This window comes from Heptranchias perlo, chromosome 6 (genome assembly GCF_035084215.1).
Source record: "Heptranchias perlo isolate sHepPer1 chromosome 6, sHepPer1.hap1, whole genome shotgun sequence".
NCBI classification, from domain to species: Eukaryota; Metazoa; Chordata; class Chondrichthyes; order Hexanchiformes; family Hexanchidae; genus Heptranchias; species Heptranchias perlo.
In genome coordinates this window covers 42,216,227-42,229,758 of record NC_090330.1, presented here as the reverse complement: position 1 = coordinate 42,229,758, position 13,532 = coordinate 42,216,227, and the positions used below count along the sequence as shown (strand labels likewise).

The 13,532-nt window shown below is 44.0% G+C and overlaps 1 protein-coding gene across 2 annotated transcripts in view; it reads right to left on the bottom strand.

Annotated features, from left to right (window-relative positions):
- Window positions 1-13,532, bottom strand: part of uxs1 (UDP-glucuronate decarboxylase 1) — a 108,791-nt gene that overhangs the window by 32,497 nt on the left and 62,762 nt on the right. For both annotated transcript variants that reach the window (XM_067986186.1, XM_067986187.1), the window contains 4 exons: window positions 11,241-11,345; window positions 9,290-9,349; window positions 5,906-6,027; window positions 3,446-3,565 (listed from right to left, as the gene is read on the bottom strand). In XM_067986186.1, the coding sequence (XP_067842287.1) occupies window positions 3,446-3,565; window positions 5,906-6,027; window positions 9,290-9,349; window positions 11,241-11,345 (407 nt within the window). The remainder of the gene's footprint in view (window positions 1-3,445; window positions 3,566-5,905; window positions 6,028-9,289; window positions 9,350-11,240; window positions 11,346-13,532) is intronic.

Here is a 13,532-nt window from a genome sequence, read left to right as displayed (position 1 = left end):
AAACGCCGGAACTTGCTCCTCCAATTCTCCACTAAAGACTGAGAGCGCTGTTGAGCTCCTGTGTTATTTCTGGCCCCTTACATATGGGATGAAGGGGGCAGGGTGTTAAGAGTCTTAAATTAATTTGTAAGGGCAGTTCAAAGAGAAGCAGATCTGCCAATCAGGTTCCCTGAAAGCAGTTGATACTATCCAAATTCTATTGTCCTGCTTGCTCCTTAACTTTTTGAGAGAGCTCAGAAGATTGCAGATAAGTAAGGATGATACAAATAATATTTTTCTTCCCTAATGGATGGGCAATTAATCTGAACCCATGGTTCTGGATTTTGAACAAGAAAAATAGAAACTTTGTCATCTGCTGCAACAAACTGGTATATTTCAGGCCATCTGAATCTCATAATAACGTGGTCATCAATCTCCTAGTAGTAGCACAACTCGTGCATTGTACCATGATCTTGATGATCGCCAGAAAATTTTCTTGACTAACGTACCGTGCAATGAAATTGCATACTGGACTCTAGACTAGTTCTAGATCTTCAGTATGTTCTTGCAGAGGGACAGCGAGCTCGTCCAGGTTAGCTTGCTGAGAAACTTACAACAGTTATACTGTCTGTCCAGACTAGTATTAACTGACAGAAAATAAACAGGTGAAAATGCCAGAAGCCTCGCCTATTGATGCACCATTTTGTGCTCAACAGGAACTAACCTTTCTGTTTACCATGTATCTCAAGTTGCTACCCCATCCAGTATGAGACACAAACCTACAGTAAGTGATGGAATAAGCAGTAGTTGTAATCCAATGTCCTAAGAACATTGTTGCTGACGTTCTAGTACTGGGAGTGTTAATAAGACAACTGGCTTTACTTGTATTAAAATTGCTAGCAATTTAGTAAGGATACAAGTTTCAATTTAATAAAAACCCTTACTCTATCCTTTAAAAAAATCTATGATAAAGTTCTGTGCTGCACAGAAAGGTCCCTGAAAGTTATTCCCCTTTCCCACAGTGTTCATGTGTTCTCTCCCTTTCCGTCACTAATGGTTACAGGAGTTCAGTTATCTGAGGACAAGCAACCTGCATGTCTCAGTCATAAATCTACACCTTCCTCAGGTAAGTAACCTCAGCCCAACCATCTTCAGCTGCTCCGTCAATGACCATCTCTCTGTCAAAGGTCAGGAGTGGGGCTGGTCACTGATAGTTCTGGTGTTCAGCTCCATTCATAATTTCTCTGATAATAAAGCAGCTCATGCCACCCTACAGCAGGATGTAGGAAACATCCAGGCTTAGACTGACAAGTGGCAAGTAAACATTCGTGCCGCATAAGTGCTAGGCAATGACAACTTTCTAAGAAAAGATCTACCCCCACCCGACCTACAACAGCAACATCACTGAAACCCCCACCATCAACATCTTGGGAGTCACTACCGACCAAAAGTGTAACTGGCCATATCAACACCATGGCTACAAGAGCAGGACAGATGCTAGATATTCCGACGAGTGGTTCACCTCCTGACCCTCAAAGCCTCTCTACCATCTACAAGGCTCAAATCAGGAATGTAATAGAATACTCACCACTTACCCGGATGGATACAGACGCAACAATGCCCAAGAAGCTTGATACCATCCAGGGCAGAGCAGTTGCTTGATTGGCGCCACTGCTGCTGGACTTAATATCCATCTCCTCCATCACCTGCACACTGTAGCTGCAATATGCGCTGTCCACAGGATGCACCGCAGCAACTTACCAAGCTTATGCTGACAGCACCTCCCAGCCCCCACGATCTCTACCACCAAGAAGGAAAAGAGCAACAATGTCATGGGAACATCATCATCTCCAAGTCACATAACACCCTGGCTTGGACGTGTATCTTTCATCGTCACTGGGTCAATATGCTGGAATGCCCTACCCAACATCATCGTGGGAACACCATCACCATAAGGACTTGAGCAGTTCAATGAGGTAGCCCATCACCATCTGCTCAGGGCAACCATGGATGGGCAATAAAAGCAGCATCATCAAAGTTGCCTACACCCAGTGAATCAAAAAAAAAGAAATGCCTACTTAAGGAATCTGGGGATCAATAAATGCTGGCCTTACCAGCAACACCTACATCCTGAGAATGAATAAAAACTGCTCCTTCAATGATAATTTTGAGGTTGTAACACACCTCCAACACAACGACCTGCACATCAGTGGTCAAAATGTGCCAGAACTGTTTGGGATGGCATTCTGGCCTTTTCATTGTCTAGCTGATTGAGTTGTCATATTAACGGAAGACTTGCAAATACAGCCATTTTTTTCTCCATTGGCTACTGACGTTCCCACGATAGCTGCTAGAAGACTGGAGTATATGACCTAAGCAACTGCAAATCTTTTAGCATGTCTCTCAGTATTGCTAGTAGTCTAGCATGTGTGTGACATGCTCTTGCCTTATGCCGCCGCTAACTAAGATCTGGTTTCGGCTGTGGTGATATGTTTGGTTTATATACAACAGGCTTGGGTTAGATCTAACCGCTGGCACAGTTTTAATGTTGCTCTGACCCAGCAACTTGGGCTGTCTATCAGTGCTGTGAAACTGACCTCAGCGCCATGCTGGGAAGCCACAGAAACAGAAAGGGGGTGGGGAAAGCTGCCAATGACACTTACCCGCCAGGTCTGATGGTGCCTCAGTCCTGCTCCCCCAATGCTGCACGTGAGTTGGCACTTATGCACACAGTATCAAATTTAACTTCCCTTGTCTGGAAGGTGCGGGAGACAGAGGGCTGAAAAAGAGAGGTGGCCACCTAGACAGCAAGTGGGAGAAAGGTGTGTTTATTTTCGAGTGGGCAGAACTTTCAGCAAACTGGATTATTCAACATGTTATTGTGGCAGTGCAGCAAAATGTATTGTTTATAATGAAGGGATTTAAAAAAAAAAGTTGGAAAAGGTTGATTGTATGGATTCTAGTGATTTCTTTGTTAAAAGGCTAGGCCAAATATCATTCCTTTCACTAAAATGAAAATTTGATATTGAAGACGACTCATTCTAAAATCTCCAGTACTTGCAAGGGACCTCTTAGCATCGTGACCTGAACGGTTCTGAATTCCCTAAAAAGACTCAAATTACCAACAACGCTTACAACATTAAACATGCATGTCCATTTCTATTAGTTCACATGGCCCCATATTGGCAATAAACTGTCCATATTGTTAGAAGTGGTCAGTAATTTAGTTTTGGCAAGAGCTGTAAACAAGGTTACTAATTGTCAGGTGAAAAATAGCTCCGTTGTAATCTGATCTAAGATACAAATGTAGCCGAAACCTATTATTTTATATACACCTTTATACTATGAAAGATAACAGATACCTGGAAAAGAACTACAATAATTCAATTAAGTGCAAGCACAAAGCTCAATACGTATTTCATATTTTGAAATATGCAGTACGAAAAAAGTGACAAATTGTACTCACTGTCAGACCTTCTCCCTGGAGAGCCTGCAGAATAAAGTTACTCACTACTCTGCCATCATTCATATGCATGCGAGGACCAAATGTATTGAATATTCTTGCAACTCGAACTTCTACTCCTTCCTGCAACATGCAGATATGGAACATCATGTGCTTTAAAATCAACATATTATCAAGGAAATAAATATTAAAGTACACCTTATAGATTGAACAAAATCCACTAAAACTACATTAGCTTGTTTGGATTGACAGTCAGTTTATTTATGGATGATTTCATAAACTGGACACTAAATAACTTCAAATACAGCAATTGCTGGGGGGATGGGGTCCGAGATCGTGAGGGCGGGAGGGGGATGGGGTCCGAGATCGTGGGGGGCGGGGGGGAAAGATCAGAGATTGTGGGGGGGGGGGGGGTAGGATCAGAGATTGTGGGGGGGGGGGGGGGGTCCGAGGTCGTGGGGAGGGGTCGGAGGGGTCCGAGGTCGTGGGGAGGGGGGGAGGGGTCCGAGGTCGTGGGGAGGGGGGGAGGGGTCCGAGGTCGTGGGGAGGGGGGGGGGAGGGTCCGAGGTCGTGGGGAGGTGGGGGGAGGGGTCCGAGGTCATGGGGAGGGGTCCGAGGTCGTGGGGAGGGGGGAGGGGTCCGAGGTCGTGGGGAGGGGGGGAGGGGTCCGAGGTCGTGGGGAGGGGGGGAGGGGTCCGAGGTCGTGGGGAGGGGTCCGAGGTCGTGGGGAGGGGGGGAGGGGTCCGAGGTCGTGGGGAGGGGGGGAGGGGTCCGAGGTCGTGGGGAGGGGGGGAGGGGTCCGAGGTCGTGGGGAGGGGGGGAGGGGTCCGAGGTCGTGGGGAGGGGGGGAGGGGTCCGAGGTCGTGGGGAGGGAGGGTCCGAGGTCGTGGGGAGGGGGGGGGAGGGTCCGAGGTCGTGGGGAGGGGGGGGGGAGGGTCCGAGGTCGTGGGGAGGGGGGGGGGAGGGGTCCGAGGTCGTGGGGAGGGGTCCGAGGTCGTGGGGAGGGGGGGAGGGAGGGGTCCGAGGTCGTGGGGAGGGGGGGAGGGAGGGGTCCGAGGTCGTGGGGAGGGGGGGAGGGAGGGGGGGAGGGAGGGGTCCGTGGTCGTGGGGAGGGGGGGAGGGAGGGGTCCGTGGTCGTGGGGAGGGGGGGGGAGGGAGGGGTCCGAGGTCGTGAGGGGAGGGGGAGGAAAGAGAGGTCCGAAGTCGTGGTGGGGGGAGGGAGAGAAGGGGTCCGAGGTCGTTGGGGGTGGGAAAGAGGAGGGGTCCGAGGTGGGAAGAGAAGGGGTCCGAGGTCGTTTGGGGGGGGGGGTAGAGAAGGGGTCCGAGGTCGTGGGGGGGGATGGGTCCGAGGTCATTGGGGGGGGGGGGGGGGGAGGGAGGGTTCCGAGGTCGTTGGGGGGGGGGGGGGGGGGAGGGAGGGAGGGAGGGAGAAGGGGTCGAGGTTGTGGTGGTGGGGGGGGGGCGGGGAGGGGTCCGAGGTCGTGGGGAGGGGGGGGGGGGGAGGGGTCTGAGGTCGTGGGGAGGGGTCCGAGATCATGGGGAGGGGTCCGAGATCATGGGAGGGGTGGGAGGGCGGGCAACGAGATCATGGGGGGAGTTAAAAATGGAGGTCCGCAACCTCCTTTAAAGCTTTCACCGGCCGACCCACCTGCTGAGAGCGGTTTGGTTGCCCGCTCCTTGACCCACCTCTATCAAGACTGGAAGTGGGCGGGTTGGGGTCAGGTTTTAGTGTTTTTTTTTACAATTTTTACCTTCCCACCCGCCCCTAACTCACCTGTTTGTGGGATTAAAATTTAGGCCAAGGAGTTATCTTTAGCGGAAATGGGGAGTCAAAAGACTTCAATGTTTAAAATTCCTGTAGGCTACAATAACAGCAACAATATAGTTCACCGCACATCAGAAACCATCTACAAATTTATATTCCTGAAATCACTGGTGCAATATGAACATGGCTACAACATTAATCTAACATCTTGAAATGCCAGTGGCATTTGCACTGCCAAAGTTCAATGAACTTCAGTGTGAAGGTGAAACTATCTTTAATGATGGTTTTCAATTATTCTGTAGCACAGAATACAGGACGAATAACTTCAAGGATTTTTACAAATGCTTTCCAGGATTAGTCTGCAGTGCTTTGAACTTAAACTTTGTAGCAGCAATTTCGTTAAAATCAGAACAGTTAAAGTAGCACACAGCCTTCTGAATAGTCTATAGAAATCAAAGAGAGTGACATTTCAAATCACAGAATACCTGTCTCCAGGATACCAAAATATATCAAATAAGGATTAAAATCTATTGTCTCATCATACAAAATAAGAACTTCCAAATTACCACTCACTCACAAAGTGCTGTATAATTATGTTTAAAAAAGTTACTGTTCTTAAAATGAACTGCCTAGAGTTAAAAATTTAACAACCTAGTTTCCTGGTCAGCTAAACATATATACCTAAGGTATACACTAACCTGCTTCATGTAGGCATAACACATAGTTTCAGCTACTCTTTTCCCCTCATCATAGCAGGCTCTTGGACCAATAGGGTTTACATGGCCCCAGTAATCTTCACGTTGTGGGTGAACTTCTGGATCTTTAAATTTAAAAAAATGTAGCTATTTAATTAAAAATAGCACAACAATAAATAACCATAAAACCTTAAGAAGTATGGCTAAGTTGATACATATTCATAACAAGCAACTCTCTCCAGGACCTACGTTCTTGTGAATGACCTAGACACTAACAAGGAAGTTGAAGGAGCTACACTGTTTGGCAAAGGGACCATAGTAACTTTCAATCTGACTTGGGAAGCCGCGCAGGCACATATCTAAGCAACGGGAGATGGTCCATTCCACCTGAGGCCCTTAACTAGGTTCAAAGAAATGACCATGAAATAGTTCAGCCAGAAGGTCAATCAGCAGGTGTCATGTAGGAGATTATCGCGCTCATTCTACCTGTCCCCAATTTTTTACACATACAGGCACTCTGTCATTCACCAACTTAGCATGGACCACAGCGTCACATCAAACCACATACTGGCAAGTTACATTTGTTACAGAGTGTGTGCTGATTCTGTTGTAATATTTGCTCATCTTCCCTTTCTATAAGTGTTCTGAAGGAGCCAGCAGTAGACCAACTTACCACCTCACAGCACCCAGTGTCACTCACTCCACATGAAGCAGCCACCAGCAGAGGTAGAACGACTCTGAGGGAATTAGGTATAAACTTTGAGGACGGAGCATCAAGTGAAGCACAGAGCAAGAGTGAAGGTGAGCAAAGTGCTGACCCATGCAGTGACAGTATGACGATAGATCCTGACAGCCACCACAACATCAACTGTGATGCCAGCAGCTGCATAGCCATCTGCTGACCCAGCAGAGAGGTAAAAGGCTATCTCCACCCCAAGGACCAGTGACATCGTGATCCATCCATCCCATTACCTTCTTTCATTAGGATAGACTCCTCATACAGATGAAAGATGAGGTCAAGTAGAGGACAATGGTGGGTATACTGCTTGGAGAGCCAGTTCTTTGGCAACGTGTATGCAGCAATGATTTCCTGGTTGCAGCTCTGGTTCATTGTTATTGTTCTGTTCAGGGACAACCCGACCTTCCTCTTCCATTTGCTGCGTGGTGACTCTTCTTCTGATAGTAGTGTGCTGCATGCTGCACAATTTGCTATCAGTTTGAAGAATTTTGGGAGGGGTTGTATAACAGGACACTCTCAGGTCTGTCCAAGCATCAAAATCTTTATTTCAGTTTGCCAGTGGTAGGCTCTATTTTTATCTTCGTTAAGGCATGTGCCTCACTGCATTTGATTTCAGTCGCAGTTGATTGGCTCATGATGCCAATATAAAACCAAAGCACAAGAGGGTATCACTGGTCCCAAGGATCCATCCATCTCATCTTGATTTTATGTTAAATAATGCTGGCAATGTAGACTGGCATAGGATAAACACTCTCAGATCAACTCTCAGATATCTGGCGTCCATCTGCACAATACAATGCAGACTGTCACTTACAATTTTTAAGTTGATTGAATAGAATCCCTTCTTACTTATAAAAGTTATACCATGAATGAAAGATGGATGGCTCCATCAATCAGGCCTTGCTTTTTTGGGAATCCAGGTATCCTAAAATAAAGTGCAAAGACTTCTCCTGCTGTTGGCAGAATTCATTTGGAAAAGTGAAATATTTACCCTGGTAAACACAGCTTCAGATGTTTGTAGTGGTGTACTGCAGATTGGCTGATATCCCCTGAGGCAGCTTGAAAGGAGGCAGTTGCACAGAAGCTTAAGGCAATAGTGACTTTCACAGCTAACGGAAGAGCTGTCCCAGACCTAGTTGAAGTTTGCAGGTCAGACTGCAGAAGATAGCAAAGTTCTGAGAATGCATCCTTGGTGAAACAGACTGTGGAGGCAAATGGCCTCAGGCATGCCTCGGTAACTGGCAGAATCTACAGGCTCATTTTCTTTGTAACAGTGGCTTAGGGCACACTGCCTCAGAGGTAAGTGTGCCTGCTTCAGTGCACTTCTTTAGAATACCTTCTTGTCTTCCAGCTCCAAGATGGCAAGAGGAATTCCCAGGGAAATGCCCATAACTGTCTAGGGTTCTTAAATTAAGAGTTAAACTCCACATAGTGGTAGGTGACAAAGGGAAGGAACAGAAAATATCATAAAATGTAAAATAGGACTAAATTGAAAAACAAAACAATGCAGCTAATTAAATGAAACAAAAGCAAACAAAAAGACCAAAAAAAATGCTGTTACTCCCAAACCAAGTTAACAACCTTTAACAAAAAAAGTTACTGTGAAAGTTTAGGAAGTGAGGTTTGAAGTGTGCCTGCTTTTTACTTGCCTAAAAATATGAAGTTGCTTCTCATCTACAGAATTTTTCAGTCTCTAATGAGGTTAAACTACAATTAAAAGGCTCCACTGGCAGCAGTGCAACCCACTGGAGAAACGGTCTGTATAATCCTGCCGCTGAGTAGGCACAATACCTACTTGAGGAATTTTCTGCCTGCAATGTCTGTGATATTTACACATTCTGAATTTTAATGTGTAGATATGGAGAATGATCATGCACTTAAATGTCAAGTTTAACAATATTTTTTTCTCAGCTTCCTGCACCTCCCCAATCTAATACTTTCCTGCAAATTCTTAAAGGTCCACTGTACTCCCAGAGATTTCAAATATTTTTGCAAGGTATCTTTGAGCAGAGATTCTAGGAAACCTAATATGTTTGACAAGAAAATAAACCTGTGGACCAACAGACCAAAAACACAGCCTGGTTTTGGACAAAAGTGCCTCACAAGGAGAGCAAGCATCAAGGAGACTGATGCCAACAGCAGAAAAACTGAAAATGGACACCAAAAAATATGAGATGGTCACGTTAGTTCCAACATGTGACAGCATGAATTGAAAGTGCTGCCCATAATCTGCTATCTCCATCCACATCATTGGGGTGGTGCAAAGTTTGACAGAAAATCTCTACTTACAGACTTCCTCTGACCAGCAATCCTAATGCACAAAACAGGGTAACTTGAGGAGACTGAGAGACACTGACAAGTGTACCGGTATCTTTCTCTAATATTTAGGATTACCAAACAATTCATAAGAATTGAATTCTCCTTTAAGATTAACATAAACATTTTAAAATATTATTGGATGAGTATACCCATGACTGCATGGCATGGTTTTCTGATAATACTGAACACCACTTGTAATTCAGACACTGAGGATGGCTTTACTTGGTGGAGGACAAAAGCCTCCGATACTGCAGAATTAAGTTAAACATACATTTTACATAAAGTTATGAAGACCGACAGTGGAAGAGCAACTTTAAATTGGATCTTACCTCCATACACCTCAGAGGTGGAGGCTAATAGGAGACGTGCACCAACACGTTTTGCTAATCCTGCAGAAAAACAAAACCCATTTGTTCATTTTATTTCATTTGGCAATTATCGAAATAAAAAGTTTGATATTGTTGATTGCGACTCGCTTTACTTTTTTATTTTTAGAAACACATTTATAATCTTTTGTCCAATTTTTATTTTACAAGTAAAAGACCTCAGGGCGTCCCAAATTGCTTTATAGACAATGAATTACTTTTTTTTGAAGTGTAGTCCATGTTATAATATAGGAAATGTGGCTGCCAATTTACACACAGCAAGATCTCCCAAACAGCAATGAGATTATGACTAGATAATCTGTTTTAATGATGTTGGTTGAGGGATAAATATTGGCCAGGACTCCCCTGCTCTTCTTTGAAATAGTGCCATGGGATATTTTACGCCCAACTGAGAAGGACTGCTGTAGGCCACCACCAAAAGGTAAGTTTCTTACAAAAATCTTCCCTGAATGTGGAGCCAGGAGGAGCAGAAGTGCTCCTCCTAGCTTCACAGCAGTCTTAAAGACTGTTGCCGGTCCAAACTTGGCCCCATCCCAATCGCCTTCCCCCCACCGCTCCCCCCCCCTCCCAGGATGTATAGGAGGGCCACTGCCGGCATCGCAGCGGCCTGAAACTGATGTCCGCTTTACCAGCAAGCTGCCTGGGTCACACAGCAGGCGTCTGCAGCTTGCTGGTCTAATTTAAATAAGGCCCGTGGCCCAATTTTGATTCGACCTCTGGCCTACCTGTTTTGGTGCAGGGATTGTTCCCTGCGCACAGTTTGCGCTGGCAGGCCATTGCTATCCAATTTCTAGTCCTAGGAGGTCAGAATAACCTTAGTGTTGGGACTGTGGATGTATACTTGAAAAGGAAAAATTTGCAGGGCTATTGGGAAAGAATGGCGTAATGGGACTAATTGGATAGCTCTTTCAAAGAGCCGGCACAGGCACGATGGGCCGAAAAGCCCTCTTCTGTGCTGTAAGATTCTATCAGTCATAAAATCATTCAGGAGAAGGTCACCACAGATTTTGATTTACCAGGAAACACAGTTCACTTTACAGTTTAAGAACAAACGTATGACAATGGTAATGAACGTATAAAAAAAAAGGGATTTTAAGAATTAAAATGTTATAATTTTTGTCTTCCCATGCCAATTTTCCCTCTCTCCACCTTTTCTGAAGCCATCACGTTTTTGCTGGAGTACAGTCCCATAGCTGATGGATGCCTAAGCTTTAAATTTCATGTTTGAGCTTTGACAATGAGTTGGCAGGCTACTTGACGGTGGGAGACATCATAGCCGAGCTTCATCCTGACCTTGCCCAATGCCTATAAACGTGCATTCCCAACAGGTGATACTGGAAAATTTTCCCCTCCCTAATTCAGGGGTCTTAGGTCAATCGCAGCACCCCTACCATGGCTGAGATCAGTTCATTAGCAGAAAGAGGGGAATGAATCTGGGACCTTTTTGGTGTGTATGATTCAGCTCATTGGATAAACTGGCTGAGCCACTGCAGTTTATCACAATATCAAAGTGTGCTAAACCTCGATGTATAGTTCTTCTATTTTGGAAGTCTAAAGTTTAGTGCTAAATGGACAATTTTGCAATTCTATGCTTGACAAGAACGATTTCTCGCTTACATAAGTTTGATAACATTTTCAAGTGAATACTTCAAATATTCTATATCTTTACATATTTTCTGCCAGCAAATAGGATATTCCACACTGACATCAACCTACTTTGACATCTGGCCAAATGTAAAGAAGTCATTTTACCCTTAATTTTTTTTATTGCTGCAATCTATGAAATCAATCTAATCCAAAAAAAAACAAATTGTTTCTTTGGTAAAACATAAGCTATTAAATATATTTTAATGCTTGATAGATAAAAGTGATGAAGGAATAAAAACAGTCTTACCCAACATGTTTAATGTCCCAATAGTATTTGTCTTCAGTGTCTTGATTGGGTTATACATATAATTTGGAGGAGATGCTGGTGACGCCAGGTGATAAATCTGATCCACTATTTTAAATAAAAAAAGAGAAGCTGATTCCAGTTACAAAACAAACTTAACGTTACAAGTCACTCATCTTAAAAAGAAAGCTATTTTGATATTGTATTTTGGTCATGTGATCTTTCCCCAATCATAAGGCCGCCTTCTGAACTGCATGGTTACTTTTCCAACTAAAAGTCAAATGCAACAAGAGCAATGCCACAGAAACTAAATAAATCTCAAGCAGCATCTGGTTGGAAATGGAATCAGATGACGTACTTTGTAAATGGCGGTTGACCACCTTTAAAGAATGAAGGCAGGTTGTCTAACACTTTTCTTCATTCGTTCAATCGCATTGAAATTGGGAAATATCAATGTGGTGTAGAATCTGCAGTAGGGCTTTGAAGGTCTACATATTCATGATGGCTTGCAGTTCTGCAGCACCAAAAGCTCTAGTCATCTTGACTAGTGCAAAGTTATACTGTCACTTCAAAACACTAATGTGCAGGAAAAAAAGTAATTCAGAACATCAGACAATACAAGTTACAGGGTCTCTTCCCATATCCCACATCACTGCATTAGGTATCCGAATATACAAGTTTGGTCTAATATAACTAATGGGATTATTGATGGCTGTAATTTTTGATGAAGTGAAAAGCACTCCATTTAATTCAAAGAAAAACAAAGCATGCAGCAGCAGCTCACACACAAGATAGGAATTCTTGGTGAAACCATCTCAATTGTTCTACATAGCTGCCTTGTAGATGCTTTCAGAGAAATAAATATTTGTGTTTATGTAGCAACTATGTCAAAATGCCACAAAGCACTTCACCAATTACTTTTGAACTGCAGGTACTGCTGCTATGTCGGCAAACAAAGTCATTCTGTGCCAGCAGACATCCCACAAATGACATTGAAATGAATGATCAGGTAATTAATTTTTGGTGGCATTGATTGAGGGAGAAATGTTAGCCAGGACACTGGAAGAACTCCCCGCTCTTCAAATAATACCATGGGATCTTTAACATCCATTTGAACCTTTGGAGCAGGGAGATGGAGTATCAGATTAAAGTCTCATCATAAGGATGGCACCTCTATTGGTGGTCATGGGGGTGGGGAGAAGGGGTCTAAGAACTGCTTTACTCATTTGCTAGATAAATCTACCACCGAAATTGCAGTGCTACAATAAGAGTGGCAAATTAACAATTTCAGATTGCATGAACATGAACACTGACATAAGCTTGTACAGCATCATCACTTTTCAAATACCATGAGTCTTTTCTGATCACTAGCCTATGGTATTCAGTTCTCTATCACATTGGAGCACCGTACAGGTGATTATTTTTTTTAAATCCTTGTTTCCACTTTTATATGTCTGTCTTTTCAGGTAACACTTAAATTTATAAAAACTTTCTATGATATCCCAATTCTTATCATTTCCTTCAAAATCACCAATGGAGGTGTTCAGACTTTCAACATAATCAAAAAGTTCTGATTAAAATTGAGTTTTTTGTCATTTGCCACAATGCTTGCTGATTAACAACCACTGCACACCTGCATGATTTTCATCTTTTTAATATTCTCACAGACAAAACAGAAATTTTAACTAAAAAGTAAAATATTGCAGATGCTGGAAATCTGAAATAATCCAGCACTTTCTGATTTTATTTCAGAAGTTTTAAATAGTTGTACAGAATACAAGGATCCCTGTCATCAGTCACCTTCTAATTCCCAGGTCTACTTCTTCAAGCCCCAACCTACTTGCCGATGTGCAGTAATTACAGAATTCAGCACTTGAGCACTAGGGTTCTGCCCATTCTTTTTTCTTGTCAACGTCTTTGTGTCCTGCATTGGCCCTCTCTTCTTTTTAATGTCAAATTCTTGTTTTCTTGATCCCAGTCATCAGTTACCTTCCAATTCTCAGCCCTACTGCCTTTAGCCCCAACCTACTTGTTGCTACTCCTCCACTGACTTCCTCTTCCGCTGCCGGCCCAGGAAATAATTCTTCCTCAACAGGCTCATGGCTTCTTTCGACACTAATTTAGGGATCCTCCACTGCAGCCACTGCTGACTGTCCCAAAGCAGCAATCCACGGTGCCTCAAGTGTCTTTTTATTGGTGTACGCCCATCCAGCTCCCCTCAGAACAAACTTCTCTAGTCCACTCTAATTTACTCTCCTCTGCTCCATAACCGCTCCCCTGACCACCTCTGGAGGT